Source organism: Osmerus eperlanus, chromosome 3, assembly GCF_963692335.1.
Source record: "Osmerus eperlanus chromosome 3, fOsmEpe2.1, whole genome shotgun sequence".
In the NCBI taxonomy this organism is placed as follows: domain Eukaryota; kingdom Metazoa; phylum Chordata; class Actinopteri; order Osmeriformes; family Osmeridae; genus Osmerus; species Osmerus eperlanus.
The window spans coordinates 18,647,818-18,664,002 of record NC_085020.1 but is presented as its reverse complement, the minus strand read 5'-3'; the positions used below and the strand labels follow the sequence as shown (position 1 = coordinate 18,664,002).

The following is a 16,185-nucleotide window of genomic DNA, read 5'->3' as shown; positions in this document are numbered from 1 at the left end:
ATGAGGAGGTGGGTGAAGTGGCGGGAGGGGATGGGAATGAGGAGGAGGGTGAGGAGGCAGAGGGAATAGGTTGGAGGAGAGAGGTGAAGAGCAACAGTCCAGGAGGCTCGGCATGACGTGGGTGGCCAAGAAACAGGCCCAAAGGCATGGAGAGCGAGGCCAGGGGGACCCTCACACTGACCCAACACCGACCCAACACGTGGGGCTGCTCCGCCAGCCTCGCAGCCAGACAGAGCTGGCAGAACACCCCACAGAAGGCCCATGGCCTCGGGGAATGATAATGAACATGGAATGAAGAAATGATATTTGCACAAATACAACCAGATGCAGAGGTGGGAGAAATCAGCAGCAGATGTCGGGTGAGGAGCAGAGCAAGGGGCCTGAACCGTGCGGCCTCAAAGGACAGCCATGCCCTGCGAGCATGTGTAACCCTAGCCTGCCCGCAGATCATCATGTATCTCACCTCCCCTAATGAGGCAGGCATGGAGGCTGCAGCAGCTAGCCATGCAGCTGCTGGAGATGGTTTAGGACTGTCCAGACACAACACCACCTAATTAGACATATGGTTCACACATAGAGGAAACCACATGTCTGAATCATCACTGTGCATATGGCAGGGTGTGGAGTAGCACTAAATAAAAACCTACTCAACACATAATTCTACTTGATTTTGAAACACTGTCAGATTTAGAAGTAGTTGGACCGTTCAGGTCCAGTTGTCTGGAGTAGCTATGTATATGTTGTTAGGAAACATCTATCATTTATCGTATCTAATCATACCAATGCTATGCAAACAATCTATCTCTTGTTTTTGTGTGGATTTTTTGTAATGCAGACGCAGTCATATAGGATGAAATTGGACACAGATTTTATTATGAAAAGCCGAAGGGGGCCACACGTTTACTTTTTGAAGGCACTGTTTGGCCAGTGCGAGCCACTGTAGCTACAGTCACAGAAATCCAACATGGCGCTCCCCATGAGAAATAACGTGAAATTACTTCTACGATTCATTCAAAAACATCGTTCTCAAAGTCGATTATTCAGCGCGGGAGAATGTGCAGATACAAAGGTAGTTACAAACGTAAAATGTTTGTCAAACGTATTCTTTTCCGGAACAAGTTGTGTTCTAAACACTAGTGGTCAATGGCATTTGACAGGACAGGTTTCTGCAAACCTTCTGCATGTCTGGCTATGTTGGTTGTCCTTCAAACTAGTCTCATCTCACTGTATTACGTTAAGCATTATTGTGGCAGGACAATATATGGCAAGGACGATATTAAATCATGACACGACAACTGAGTAAACGAATGTTGTCTAGTTTACTGCACAACCTATGATAGAGACCAAGCTGTAGCCTATCGCTAACGCTACGTGCAATACTTTCTCAGCTGAGAGCTATTGGTGTATTTAAAATAGGCTATATTCCATATTATAGTCTCTATTGGTTTGCTGCTGTGTTAATGTATAATTCCCTTGGCTTAGCTAGCATTGCCCTGAATCTAATTTTTATGATAAAAAATCTAGCAATTCATCTATCAATTACAGATGAGCTGTGATTGACAATCAGGATGAGGTCAGTAATAGGCTATTTCTTTAGACATCATGCAACTTGTGTTTCTTTTGGCCTTTTTAAAAATCAGTCAACAGAGGTCCATTCAATCAGTAGGATAACATTCTCAATAAGTATGTTACATTCTATGCCATTAAAGTATGTGTGTGGTGTTGAAATAAAGTGCGGCTCAACCTTATGAAACACGAACCCCGTGACGGCTGGCTGTATGGTTGAATGAAGCATTAACCCCCTGGGCTCCAACCCCAGCGCCCTGTAGAAGCCAGCAGAGTGTTGAGGCAAGCAACTAGTCCCGTGACGCGAGTAAAAATGATTAGAAGCTTTCGGCACAACCGATATTCTAATTATTGAGCTATTCTCATCTAATGACGCACTTGAGCTCTCGCCATCCACCCAATGCGGCCGGATAATGTCTACTCTCGGTGATGTACGAGCTGCGCGGTGTAATGACTGCCTCGTGGAGCACTGCTGAGGAACGGAATGCACGCTCGCCACCACGTCTGTGTTTGGTTAACAGTTGTCTCGGGAGACGCTGGAGGTGTGCGCGCGGAGGCGGGAGGGAGATGGAAGTGAGGGACTCGGGAGCATCACAGCAGTGCTTCATTACCAGCAATAACATCAGAAATGAAGTGTTGGTTTTCACTTGTTTTAATTTTCTCCAAATGTGGACGGCTGTGCACAAACACCGACATGCGTACAATGCCCCGAGGTGTGATGTGCGTCAAGGCCTCCGGCTTTTTTTCTGCCATGGAAAATGTGTGTTAAAAGTCACTGAACCTAGTCAAACTTACGCGAGGAACGACGCTGTTCCCTAACCTTTATGTCAGATTGTTTCTATCAGCAAATAATTAAGTCGCTCCATGGTCTAACTCTGAGAGGTTTGTGACTGAATTGTAACAGAAGCCTTAGGAGCTGATATGACTGCTATGCATGGCTGATCACCCTAGTGGTTGGCCATTTGGCCTGTTCAGTTATCTCCCCTGGGCTGCACTTGGGTTGAAATAGTTTCTGTTCCTGTGTTCCAGTTGTCAGTTTGACTTGGTGTGTCAGAACTAGTGCTGACATCTCATGATGTTTTACCTACCCATTCAGTTGCAATGACATCAGCTCCCCAGAAACCTCCTCTCTCTGCTCCTCTCTCTGCTCCCCATACACCTCCTCTCTCTGCTCCCCAGACACCTCCTCTCTCTGCTATTCTCTCTGCTCCCCATACACCTCCTCTCTCTGCTCCCCAGACACCTCCTCTCTCTGCTCCTCTCTCTGCTCCCCATACACCTCCTCTCTCTGCTCCCCAGACACCTCCTCTCTCTGCTCCTCTCTCTGCTCCCCAGACACCTCCTCTCTCTGCTCCTCTCTCTGCTCCCCATACACCTCCTCTCTCTGTTACCCAGACACCTCCTCTCTCTGCTCCTCTCTCTGCTCCCCATACACCTCCTCTCTCTGTTACCCAGACACCTCCTCTCTCTGCTCCTCTCTCTGCTCCCCATACACCTCCTCTCTCTGTTACCCAGACACCTCCTCTCTCTGCTCCTCTCTCTGCTCCCCAGACACCTCCTCTCTCTGTTACCCATACACCTCCTCTCTCTGCTCCTCTCTCTGCTCCCCATACACCTCCTCTCTCTGTTACCCAGACACCTCCTCTCTCTGCTCCTCTCTCTGCTCCCCATACACCTCCTCTCTCTGCTCCCCAGACACCTCCTCTCTCTGCTATTCTCTCTGCTCCCCATACACCTCCTCTCTCTGCTCCCCAGACACCTCCTCTCTCTGCTCCTCTCTCTGCTCCCCAGACACCTCCTCTCTCTGCTCCTCTCTCTGTTACCCAGACACCTCCTCTCTCTGCTCCTCTCTCTGCTCCCCATACACCTCCTCTCTCTGTTACCCAGACACCTCCTCTCTCTGCTCCTCTCTCTGCTCCCCATACACCTCCTCTCTCTGTTACCCAGACACCTCCTCTCTCTGCTCCTCTCTCTGCTCCCCAGAGGCCTCCTCTCTCTGTTACCCATACACCTCCTCTCTCTGCTCCTCTCTCTGCTCCCCATACACCTCCTCTCTCTGTTACCCATACACATCCGCTCTCTGCTCCCCATACACCTCCTCTCTCTGTTACCCATACACATCCTCTCTCTGCTCCTCTCTCTGCTCCCCATACACCTCCTCTCTCTGCTCCCCATACACCTCCTCTCTCTGCTCCTCTCTCTGCTCCCCATACACCTCCTCTCTCTGCTCCCCATACACCTCCTCTCTCTGCTCCCCATACACCTCCTCTCTCTGTTACCCAGACACCTCCTCTCTCTGTTACCCAGACACCTCCTCTCTCTGCTCCTCTCTCTGCTCCTCTCTCTGCTCCCCATACACCTCCTCTCTCTGCTCCCCATACACCTCCTCTCTCTGTTACCCAGACACCTCCTCTCTCTGCTCCTCTCTCTGCTCCCCATACACCTCCTCTCTCTGCTCCCCATACACCTCCTCTCTCTGCTCCCCATACACCTCCTCTCTCTGTTACCCAGACACCTCTCTCTGCTCCTCTCTCTGCTCCCCATACACCTCCTCTCTCTGTTACCCATACACATCCTCTCTCTGCTCCTCTCTCTGCTCCCCAGACACCTCCTCTCTCTTCTCCTCTTTATGTTACCCATACACCTCCTCTTTCTGTTACGAATACTGCTACTCCCTCTGTTACCCATACACCTCCTCTCTGTTACCCATACACCTCTCTCTTCTCCTCTCTCTGTAACCCATGCACCTCCCCTCTCTGTTACCCATACAGCTCCTCTCTCTGCTCCACTTTCAGCTTCAGCTCCCTGTGGTCCAAATGGCTGATATCAGTCATCTCAGCCCCAGGCTGCAGGAAACAGGAAGTGACTTCTAATTGGCCTCTCTGTTCTGTTTAGCTCCAAGTTCACTCACTCTGGTGTCAGTTAAAACCATTAGAGCTACTCCCACACCTCCAGGGAGCGTGGAGAGAGAGGAAACATAGACTCCATCGTGAGTAAATTCATTAATTGCCCTATTTATTTTCAACTGTCCAAAAAGCCCTGTAATTCTCACTAGTCTCTTCTATGTGCTCATGTCTGTTTCAGGCTGTGAGGCTCCTGAATGCTTTGTGCATTAGTTTGAACCTGTAGTCCAACCCATTTATCCAAACAACCCTGAATGTCAGCGGGTTTCTTTTTTTATACTGAGCTAAGTCATATTACAGAATACACCTCTGTAATGCGACCAGGTTGATACCCTGGGAGCTTAGTCCATGTAGGTCCAGGTTTGGACAGAAGGTTTGACGTTTTTAATTAAAAAGTACCAAGTATCTGGTAACACGATTTTGGGCCATGTTCAAGTCAACAGACGTGGCTGTGCAGAGGAAATGGTTGGCCCGCTTAGAGAGGTAGCCTGGCGCTTGCTTGGAGTGTTACCATAATTACAGATTGATAAATTTATGAAGTGTGTGCTGGTTATTTTTTGCTGTGTTGTGACTTTTATGTGTTTTTTGTATTATTAGTTCCCCCTCTGACCAATTTTCCTGTCGGTGGACTAAAATTAAACATTTCTATCCATTTCTTGTCAAGCGAGGACGTTTTTTAACGGAGCAGTTCAAAACCATTCATTTAAAAGACCTATTGCGAGTGCTGTTGGCAGAAATATGCTGGGCCTAATAGTCCTTGGATGCAGATTAAAGTAGCCTAGTCATTATTATATTTATTATTTAAAATACTGTCAATGATCCATTGTACTTTATCATGTGATCTGGAGCTGGTTTTACCCTAACTGTCAGGACAGAGCTGCCAGCTGGTGGAGGCTTCCCAGAGCTGTGGATGGTTGTTGTCCGTCAATGTGTGTTGTTTTTCATCCTGCTGGTGCTGATGTGTGAGTGGGTGCTGGTTTTGGTTCTGAGCGCAGCAGCAGTGGGCCCAGACGGGGAAGCCTGCCGAGCCAGGCTGGTTATTTTTGGAGCGCTGTCGGGCAGTGTCTGCGGGGAGCGCTGTTTTTGAAGGGCCTCCAGTCCCATTAATCAGCGCGGGACCCCACGGTGAGAGCGGGCTCCAGCCATGGACGCCACACTGCCGTTCTGTTCCCCCCCCCCCCCTCCGCCCTTCCCCGCTCTTCGCACAGTGTGAAGCGCAGAGGAACCTCATCAATCTCACCTGTCCCACACGTCAACCGCAGATTTAATCAAACGCTCCGTTTGGCCCTCCCCGCCTCCCCTTCCCCCCCATCCCCCATCCAGACCGATACTTGCTTACAGGCTTTCAGTCGCTCCCGTTCTCTCTCCCTCGCTCTCTCTCTTTCTACCAATGTGGGGTTTTTCCTGCGGCTCTTCACACTTGGTTTCCAGCTGGGTGGTGTTCTGCTATTGGCGGAGCCCTGTCACACCGCTGTGCCGTGTGAAAGAGAGAGCCTGTACAGTAAAGCCTATTTCCTGCTCAATACTTCACAGAAGCGGAGCTCTGCCGGTCCCCTGCCTTAACAGGTCCCCGTGCGAGAGAGAGCAATAGAGGGATGAAGGGATGGAGGACGAAGGTGGGGGTGTTAGAGGGGGAGGCAGGGGGGTGAGCGAGGCCTGTTTCCAGCCCCGTTCGGCATGGTGTCGTGTTAATGGGCTGCCGTTGGGGGTGGGGGGGTGGGAAGGACGCTGTGGGAACACTGGGTCCTGTGTACCCCAACACTCAGCAGGAAGGAGACCATGAGGACCCCAAACACACCAACCAGCGAGAGGGGGTGACCACTACCCCTAATCATGCCCCACCTGGAGAGCTCCCTACCCTGGGCTCCACCTGGAGAGCTCCCTACCCTGGGTTCCACCTGGAGAGCTCCCTACCCTGGGCTCCACCTGGAGAGCTCCCTACCCTGGGCTCCACCTGGAGAGCTCCCTACCCTGGGCTCCACCTGGAGAGCTCCCTACCCTGGGCTCCACCTGGAGAGCTCCCTACCCTGGGCTCCACCTGGAGAGCTCCCTACCCTGGGCTCCACCTGGAGAGCTCCCTACCCTGGGCTCCACCTGGAGAGCTCCCTACCCTGGGCTCCACCTGGAGAGCTCCCTACCCTGGGCTCCACCTGGAGAGCTCCCTACCCTGGGCTCCACCTGGAGAGCTCCCTACCCTGGGCTCCACCTGGAGAGCTCCCTACCCTGGGCTCCACCTGGAGAGCTCCCTACCCTGGGCTCCACCTGGAGAGCTCCCTACCCTGGGTTCCACCTGGAGAGCTCCCTACCCTGGGCTCCACCTGGAGAGCTCCCTACCCTGGGTTCCACCTGGAGAGCTCCCTACCCTGGGCTCCACCTGGAGAGCTCCCTACCACTTCCAGGCCCACGGAGGAGCTGACGGCAGTGTGTGGCGGGTGGCGCCGCCCCCAGAGGTGGCTTGGAAGAAGTGTTGAAAGTGGCGTGGTGGATGGCCCCGAGAACGCCCTGCCTACCTGCGTCTGCTCACCCCGAGGGCTCCAGTGATGGATTGCGTTGGCTGTGAACCTGGGTTTACAGCAAGCTGAGTTTGGCAGTCAGTCTCCTGATCCATACCACTGCTCTCCACCCTGCATGCTGGGCTCTGGGAGCGTTTAAACGACTCTGAGAGTAGGGTTAAGTGGCAGGTTATCAATCCATGTTATTGGGCTTCTGGACAGGTAGCACATTGTTGTATTTAGCACAATACGTTTTATCCAGCCTCAATGTTGATTTGTCCTCAACCATCTGTGTTTCCTGGGTTGTTTGGTTGATTTGCATTTACCTGTGTCTATTGCCTATATCTTCTGTGCTGTGCCTCAAGTTGCCTTTCGGAGGACGTTAATGTATTCTCAGTCTGAGTTGTAGGAGAGAAAGAAATCAGGAAAACTCAACGTGACCTTTAGAAATAAGAAAACGATGTCCCTAACTGAACTGAATGTGTTCTGCTTAGCAGGGTACCTAGTGCTGCTGTGGTGTACATCCTTGTTGTGAGGGAATCAGGTTCTTTTTTTTAGAACGATGAGTCTTGAAGCTGTGAGACACACGTTACCACACACATTCAATCCCATTCACACAACCCCACACACCTCCCGATGTACGTGTAATGTCTCAACACACACACACATTCAGATAAATGAACACGTAGGCTATTCCCTGAAAGCGTCCCCCGAGGGGTGAAAACATGGCCTTAAAGTGTACGTAACCCTACTAGCTGTTGGCATTAATGTCACACTCGCAGTGTGTAACGTATTCACCATATGCTAGATGTGGATGAAGACAGCTTTCGCCACCTTCGCTCTTCTGTGGTGGAACGTCATGCCTGTCAGGAGAACAAATGAGGAGAGAACACCCAAGGCTACCGCTCGGCTACGTGTCATCAGCAGGCGCCGAGACGGGTGCAGGAGACAGAGACGGGGAGACACAAACGCAGACAGCGAGAGAGACCTACAGAGTAGGAGAGAGAGAGAGCGACAGAGACAGAGAGGTGTTGGTGGTGATGGGAGGGAGGCTAAAGATAGCAGGTTGAGGGTTCGGTGAAGGGCGACAGAAAGTTCTGCTTTGAAAAAGTGATATTGTGTTAATGCCTCTTCGTGCTCAGACCTTGTAGTGTATGGGAGCTGAAGCCTAGCTGACAAAACAGAGGATGCGGGAGACAGATGTGTAGAACACTGTTTGCAGATTAGCCAATTCAAATATGTTTCCATATCCAAACTTTCCTCTGACCAGTAGTAAGTCTCAGCCTTCAGGCCAGCAGCCTGATTGGCCGGTGGCTAGCGGGCATTGGCGTTGATGCCGTTAGCGGTGCCGTGTCAGGTGACACCATTAGCATGTCTGCATGGCTAATGGCCTCCCCAAGGACAGAGGAAAACATGGGTTTGGCGTGTCAACATGAGGTGAGAACACACATGATCCAGACTCGGCCATCTGCACCCAAATCACTCCTGACACCAACACTGGGGCCCTCAACATCAACTACACGCCACAGTAATCACCCCCCTGCTAATGACATAAGCACCCACTTCCTTCCTGCTCTGCAGCGCCTGCATAGTAACAACCTGGGATCTGCTCCCCAGGCTGGGTGGGAGACAAAGGGAGCAGGACTAGACTGGTCTAGGAACAGCTGGTATCTGCTCCCTAGGCTGGGTGGGAGACAGAGGGAGCAGGACTAGACTGGTCTAGGAACAGCTGTTATCTGCTCCCCAGGCTGGGTGGGAGACAGAGGGCGCAGGACTAAACTGGTCTAGGAACAGCTGTTATCCGCTCCACAATGCAACCAATGCATCTCTGTCTACAAAGCCCAGATATGTGTCTTTCTTTTCTTTCACCTTCTTTCACACTTTCAATTCTCCTATTAAGTACTTCTCTGTTTCTACCTTTTCTTTTCTCATAGTCGGGTATCTAAATTCCTTCATTATCGATCCCTCACATCCCGCTACTTAAACACATTCTCTCTACCGTCTCCTCTTCCTCCTCCTCTCGTTCCTCACTCATCACCTTCTTTCTCCCCGCTATCACCTCCAGCCGTGTACATGGGCCAGAGTGTTCTCGGGGATCCAGCCCACTGGGGTGCCCCACCTGGGGAACTTCCTGGGGGCCCTGCAGAGCTGGGTGTCCCTGCAGAGCCAGTACCCGTCCGTGCTGTACAGCATTGTGGACCTGCACTCCATCACCCAGCCCCAGGACCCCGCGCTGCTTCGGCTTCACATCCTGGACATGGCCGCCAGCCTGCTGGCCTGTGGCATCAACCCAGACACCTCTATCCTCTTCCAACAGTCCCAGGTCAGAGATCTACTGACACACACATATATACACACAAAGTTGTCAGTAATTTTTCGATATGCAGTTGGCCTAATGGTTGACCTTTTAAATAGTTTAAATGCTTCGTTTTTTTCCTTTGTGGTTGCAAACAAGTGGATAAGTGTACGTTTGTGACTGCTGTGATGTGTGTGTGAGACTGTGGTTATGTGTGTGTGTGTGTAACTGGTGGTATGTAAATGCCTGCCTCTGGTCTCTCTCTCAGCTGGAGTCATCAATGTCATCAAGAGTCAACTGGATAGGCAGCCATCTTTGAATGTTTATTTGATCTCCGCAGGCTCTGAATGTTTACCTTATGCAGGCTGCTCTGAAACGCTTATTTTATTACTGCGATTCTTATCTCCTGTGTGTGCTCTGCAAATTCACAGGGATTATGAAAACACACACCAGCATAAACCACCATTTACTTCAGAGTAGCCCACATGAAGGAACTTTAGGGAATAATGATAGATTTACTGTATGCAGCACTTCAACAGATCACAGTTTCAGGGAAAAATCTCCTTTTGGGAGGGGGTCGGGGGAAAGAAAGTGTAATCAGAACGGACATTTGGTTTCCCTGGATACGATACCTAAAGTGTGTTTTCACTGGTCTCAGACCATCTGAGAGAGAGTGTATGAAGGGAGGAGGCCATGTGTGTTTAGATTGTCCAGTTCTGCTGTGTTTCCCTCCCTTACATGTGCGCACACACACACACTTTCTCTCTTATTCTTTTATTCTATCTCTCTCTTTTTCTGTATCTCTTGCTCATTTTCACACACAGCCCTATTTTTATTCCTGTTTAGCTTCATGGCACATATCTTGGCAGAGATGGGGACCTCCCATTCACTACCCCAGCCCCAGGCTGTTCCACATGTACAAATATGACTGTTGCCCAAAACAAACACTTGACTTCATTGAAAAAATGGTGACAAGCTAAAATCAATGGTGTCTAAAGTAAGGTGCATATGTGTGTGTGTGTCGTAAAGTTACACCCTCTCACTGGAATAACACCCGTGAATCCACACGGCCGTGAGGGTTGCACTGTTTTGGTTTTCCCTCCCTTAGAAAAGAAGGGAGATGTTTATCTACCGTGTAGCATCAACTGTCATGGCCGTCTGTCAGTCCTGTATTCACGTTTCAAAACTGCTAGTGTCTTTTTTACAGGGAATATGGAGTTCTTGTTCTTTTAGCCATCACTGGTTCTCTACCACAAGCCCTGGAACTGTCCTGTGTCACTATGCTGTCACTAACATCTGTCCCATCTCTCATCTAGCTGTTCTCGGTCCCATATCCCGTGTTAAGACCCCCTCCATGCCAGTGTAAAATCCCATTTTATGTCTGTAGAGTCTTGAGTTTACGTCAGGCTCCTCAGAATCGTATTTAAACAGCAAGAGATGGTGGTCCGATCGCCAGCAGACATAAACTTTAATTCCCTGAAGCTGAAGGATTTTGCGCCTTTTTTTCTAGCCCAGCAGATATTTGTTGGCGTGTTGAGGAGCAGGCGGTGTTGGACAGCCGTGGAGATGGTTTGAGCGTGATGCAAACTGGGCTGTAAAACTGAGCAGTTATTTAATGGATATAAAGCTTCATACTGGTGGACCAGGCCCCTTAGTCCATGCACTGACACCTGTTAGCCAGAACTGACACTGAGGGGGCTGGCTGCAGTACCCTTTTCTGCCACATGGAGGGGCTGGGGAGACACCCTTCACTCCATGGAGGATTGGAAAGATTCTTTCTGTTTTCAAAGTGAAGGGTAATAGAGACCAAAGCCCATTAAATCAACCATGTTTTCTCTGTGCCACAATCTGACTCTTATACTCATGCACACACACTCGCACCATCTAAACAAACGTCCAGTTGAGGTGACCAGGTGTGTGTTTTCTCCTGTGCAGGTGTCTGAGCATGCAGAGCTCTCCTGGATCCTTGGCTGCCTCACCAGTATGCCTCGTCTGCGCCACCTGCCACAGTGGAAGGTAGGAACATCCAAAGAACATCCTGAGCTCACCTAGAAGGAATATCACTGTAACATCTTACCTCTTACACCATCTTACACCTGACACAGTGGACAGAACATCAAGTTAACAAACAAATCAAGAACAATTATTTAAACATTTTGGGCCATTGTCACTGTAGCATTTTCATCATATATGATATATCCATGTAATGGAGTCATCCCTCTGTCCTGGTGATTGGTGTTCTGGTGTCTGGTGACGTCCTGGTGTGTGTCTCTCTATCTGAGGTGACTGGGGCTGGTTCTGGCGTCTAGATCAAAGCAGCCTGTCCACCTGCCAGAGTTTCTAATGTCTCATAAAGTCTGGTTTGAGCCCCTGTAGTGTTAATATGCTGGAGAGACTGCAGACCAAACACCTTCCATTTATACAACAGATGAGTTCACCTCAAACATGCCGCAAAATGCCCAGCGAGTTCAGCCATGCTGGGTTTGTCTGAGAGTTTCTCTTTTGGTAAAACTGAAAATGACTTCTTGTATTGACTCATGTATTTGTACTTCCTTTCGCGTACAAGCGATCTTCCTCTCTTCCCTCTCCCCCAGATGAAGAGCAAACAGAAGAACGAGGGCAGTGTGGGACTGTACACCTACCCTGTTCTGCAGGCTGCAGACATCCTCCTATACAAGTAAGACAAGCAATGTCAGTGCTGGAGTATCAGGGCGGAGGTGCCACTGCTGTATAATACTGACAGTACTATCTTGCTGGTTCAGAACTATATTGCTGGTTCAGCACTCTATTGCTGTGTGAGCACTGTATTACTGGTTCAGTAGTATGTTGCAGTGTGAGTACTGTACTGTTGTAGTACTGTACAGTGTTGTTAGTGCTGCAGTGTTGTGTTGCAGGTCCACTCTGGTGCCGGTGGGGGAGGACCAGGTGCAGCACCTGGAGCTGGCCCAGGACCTGGCACGCATCTTCAACCACCAGTACGGAGAACTGTTCCCCGAGCCTCGCGCTCTGCTCAGTATGTACACACAAGCACACACACTCGCTCTCACATACCCACAAGTAGGGTTGGGTATCGAAAAAACTGTACCATTTTAGAACCGGTTCCAAAGTTCGCGCATTTCAATTCCTAATTTTGGTTCCTAACTAAGGGTATTACGATCCCTTGGTGGTATTCTTCCATAGATAAAATTGCTAATTTTGAAAATATTTTCCTCTGCACTGTCGCTTGTACTCCTCCGGTTGAGCCTTTCACATGGCTACAGGCTGATTGGTTGACTTTAGACCTGAAATATAAGGCCAAAAAGTTCCTAACCTAGGCTACTGCCTCTCCATTAAATGATCGCCCAACAAAATGAAACGAAAATGTGTGTGTGAGTGGGGCACAAAAAAGGCAAAATTGCTCAAGCTAATTTGTTGGAGAGCTCCAAGATATTTTGTGGTGAAATATAGCCGATAGAAATGAATGAATGGATGGATGTTGAGGACTAGAGCGTAGCTGTCGCCAGAGACGATCTTCTGGCGACCAGCTTTGACGTTCTAAGATGTCAGAAAACAATTGAGTCTTGATGAATGTAGGAGTTGGCTAGCTGTGTGTGTTCCAATAGTAGGTTATCTAGCTGCAGAGCTGTATCAGCAGTGTTCACGTCAATTTCGTAGTTGATAGCAGCACAGTCGGACACTACGCACAAATGGGGCGGCTCGCAAGTAAACGTAACAATTTTCCTAGAAATAGAAATTGTAGGTTACCCCTCCCTTGTATTTATTTCCATCTCATAATTTGACATCAACATTGGATGCTTTTTATAGTCACATTGTGTAGGCTATAGGCGTAGTACAAGATTGGATAATAGGCCTACAAATGTTGTCGAATAAATACAGAAAGATATCAATGGATATTCTTCTGTGTATATTTGCACATCAGAATCAAAGATAGCTAACAGAGTATTATCGGAACCAAGATTTGATTCGAGAACCGGAATCTGAATGATAAAATGTAAACGATACCCAACCCTACAAACAAGCACTCACACACTCTCACAAACGTCCACGCACACACACAAACAAACCTAAGTTTATTTAGTTGCTCCCCCATCTGCAGAGTAACACACATGGCTCGCATGTTTCACAGAAATCCTCAGTCTCACATGCCCCTTTTATTCTCCTTAATTATCACCATCATAAAAGCACAAGATGTAACCGGTCATGCATGCGATGGAGCTTTGATTAAAGGACTGTTCTCTCCCTCATATATCTGAAACAAAAAGTCATAATGGATTTGGGAGGATGTCCTCTAGAGGACTTGCGTGTGTGTGAAAGTTTGTGTGTGTGAGCGTGTGTGTGAGAGCATGTGTGTCAGAGTGTTATGAAGGGTGAGGTAGCGGGGTTGTCTCATCCTGTTTTTCTGGTCCTCACATGCTGTACTTGGCTGCTTTCTACTGTACCGCTGAGAACTGCCAGTCATGGCTAACGTCAGGGAAACCCAATCAAAGATGTCCTCCAGTCACCCAGAACCACAGTGCTCATCGGGTCTGTCTCCACAGGCTCCACGCGGAAGGTCAAATCCCTCCGTGAGCCCTCTTCCAAGATGTCGAAGTCGGACCCCCAGAAAATGGCAACCGTCAGCCTCACTGACTCGCCAGACGACATTGCTCTGAAGATCCGGCGCGCTGTCACAGACTTCACTTCCGAGGTGACCTTTGACCCTGAGCGCCGTCCGGGCGTGTCAAACCTGGTGCTGTTGCACGCAGGCGTGGCAGGGTTGAGCGTGGAGGAGGTGGTGCTGCAGGCGCAGGGCATGGACACGGCCAGGTACAAGCAGCTGGTGGCCGAGGCTGTGATCCAGAGGCTGGGGCCCATCAGGGAGGAGATCCTCAGGCTGAGGGCCGAGCGGGGCCACCTGGAGCTGCTGTTGAGGCAGGGGGCGCGGAGGGCCCGTGAGCTGGCGGCCCCCACCCTCCAGGAGGTGCGGCAGCGCGTCGGCTTCTGCTGATGAGGGGACTTGGGGGAGGGTGGGACTGACTGAGGTAGGCTGAAAAAGCTGTCTTTAAACAGGACAAAGGGGGCTGGAAAATTCTACTGGAGCTTTATAATGTGTGCTATTATTGTCGTCTCTACTTTTATATTGCTGGCAATTTTTTTTATTTTAAAAAGTAAATAAATGTATTATTTATTACCTTTTCTGATTTACTTTATTTGTAAAGTCCTTGCAGTGCCAGAGGACTTTCACCACACAAACACACACAGGTTCTGGTCTACAGAGAGAGAAGAACATGCGTAAATCCGTCTGTGTTGCTTGGACCAGTGTCCTTAGGCCCCAGACCAGGGTCCTCTCGTCCGCCCCCTGTCCCTGAGGAGCAGCAGCTGGACACACTCACAATTTTCAAAACCCACGCTAACCAGGGAGCTGCTTTTCTGATCACTTCCAAGGATAGTTTCTTTACCTTGTGATACTTGGTAGCATGTGCAGTTGGCAGAAAGGAATTCAATAAATAAAAAACATATTTGCCAAATAATGTACTATTATAACATTGACAATGAAGACCTACGGTTTTAAGTCAAATATATTCAACTTTAGTCCTTTTAACTTTGTTAAGTCTGTTGCTTCTCTTGTCAAGTAAAACAATGTGAAGCAGTAACAACAAATCTATTGTCTGGTTTTAATGAATTTGAACTTTTTACTAAAAGAATGGGACTTTGGAATACATTTAGCTGCATCTTACAATTGGAAAGGTATCCAATACTAAAAACGGTTTATTAAAACAAGCAAGTTGACTGCTGTGATATTACTGTAATATTTTATGGGATGTCTAAAGCTTTACAAGAAGAACAAAAAAACAAACTGTCTTTTAGTGGTGTTACTTCAGGTCTTTTGAATCTTCTTTTCTCAGAACCACCCGACACAGTGAGGTACTGCGGGCCCAGCCTTCGCCTGAGCTGTTGGTCGGAGGAGCCGAGTCTCTCGAGAGCTGTGTCTTAGTAGTCTCACTCCATTTCTGCGAGTCTGTCAATCCACCCGACTGAACTAGCCTCTTATTCACGTCACATGTGGCCAGACTTATTTTGTGTTCTGCACATTTTAATTTCATATAAATTATATATGATTTACTATAATACTCAACCATAGTTCATGGATAGGACGTAATAAACAATAGTTCATATACTACGACATCATTAACTGTAACCTAGTTCATCAACGACTCCTCACAAAATGTCATGCATGCGCCCCGATTAATTTATAGCCTACACTTTAAACGTCGATAAAATTACAAATTAATCTCTGAAACAGTTTTTGGTTATTGTAGACAACATATTCCTAAATGTCACTATTTTGCTTCGCATAGGCGGCCTACATGTTTCTGAACTGTGAGCAACAGAGAAGTGCCGTCTCCAATGTCTAGTCGATTGCAGATTCAGTTCACATTCAGGCCCATGGGTTTAGCTCTGTATTGCGCGTCAGTAAGAAATGTAACAATTCAATGCAAAACCTTAACCTGTGGTTACAAACGTGCAGGACAATGCTCGTAAATAATATTTGGCAGCGGTGGGCGCATTGCGTCATCTAATTGAATGTCTTCCTTTTTGTTAAGCTATAGTCTACTCTTTGTCGAATAGCCTCTGCAGTCCTGGGAAATTACCTGTTTTTTTTCAGAATACAGATATCTGTAACTTTTAATTTGACTCAATATGTGACCTGAATGAAATAATTCAGATGAGCCTGCGTGTCCCAGGTTAATTCTGACAGTTAATCCAAAAAATTTAAAACAACTAACTAATGCGCAGTCGTTTTGGATGGTTTACTGCGTGTCGTGCTGTTTCCTCTGCTACGTGGTTTATGTTGCGTGTGTCAGGGGTCAAACCACTTTTCTTGCGAACTGAATTATAACTGTGCGAGTTGAAGTTGTATTCCCTCACTTCCACAATTCACAATTGT

At 48.6% G+C, this 16,185-nt stretch overlaps 1 protein-coding gene across 1 annotated transcript; it reads left to right on the top strand.

Moving 5' to 3' along the window:
* Nucleotides 1-936: 936 nt before the first annotated feature.
* On the top strand, nt 937-14,432 carry wars2 (tryptophanyl tRNA synthetase 2, mitochondrial). The gene is made up of 6 exons (XM_062457654.1): nt 937-1,069; nt 9,027-9,284; nt 11,193-11,273; nt 11,852-11,934; nt 12,152-12,270; nt 13,796-14,432. The coding sequence occupies exons 1-6, from the start codon at nt 965-967 to the stop codon at nt 14,242-14,244; spliced, it is 1,095 nt and encodes a 364-aa protein (XP_062313638.1). The 5' UTR covers nt 937-964; the 3' UTR covers nt 14,245-14,432.
* Nucleotides 14,433-16,185: the final 1,753 nt, after the last annotated feature.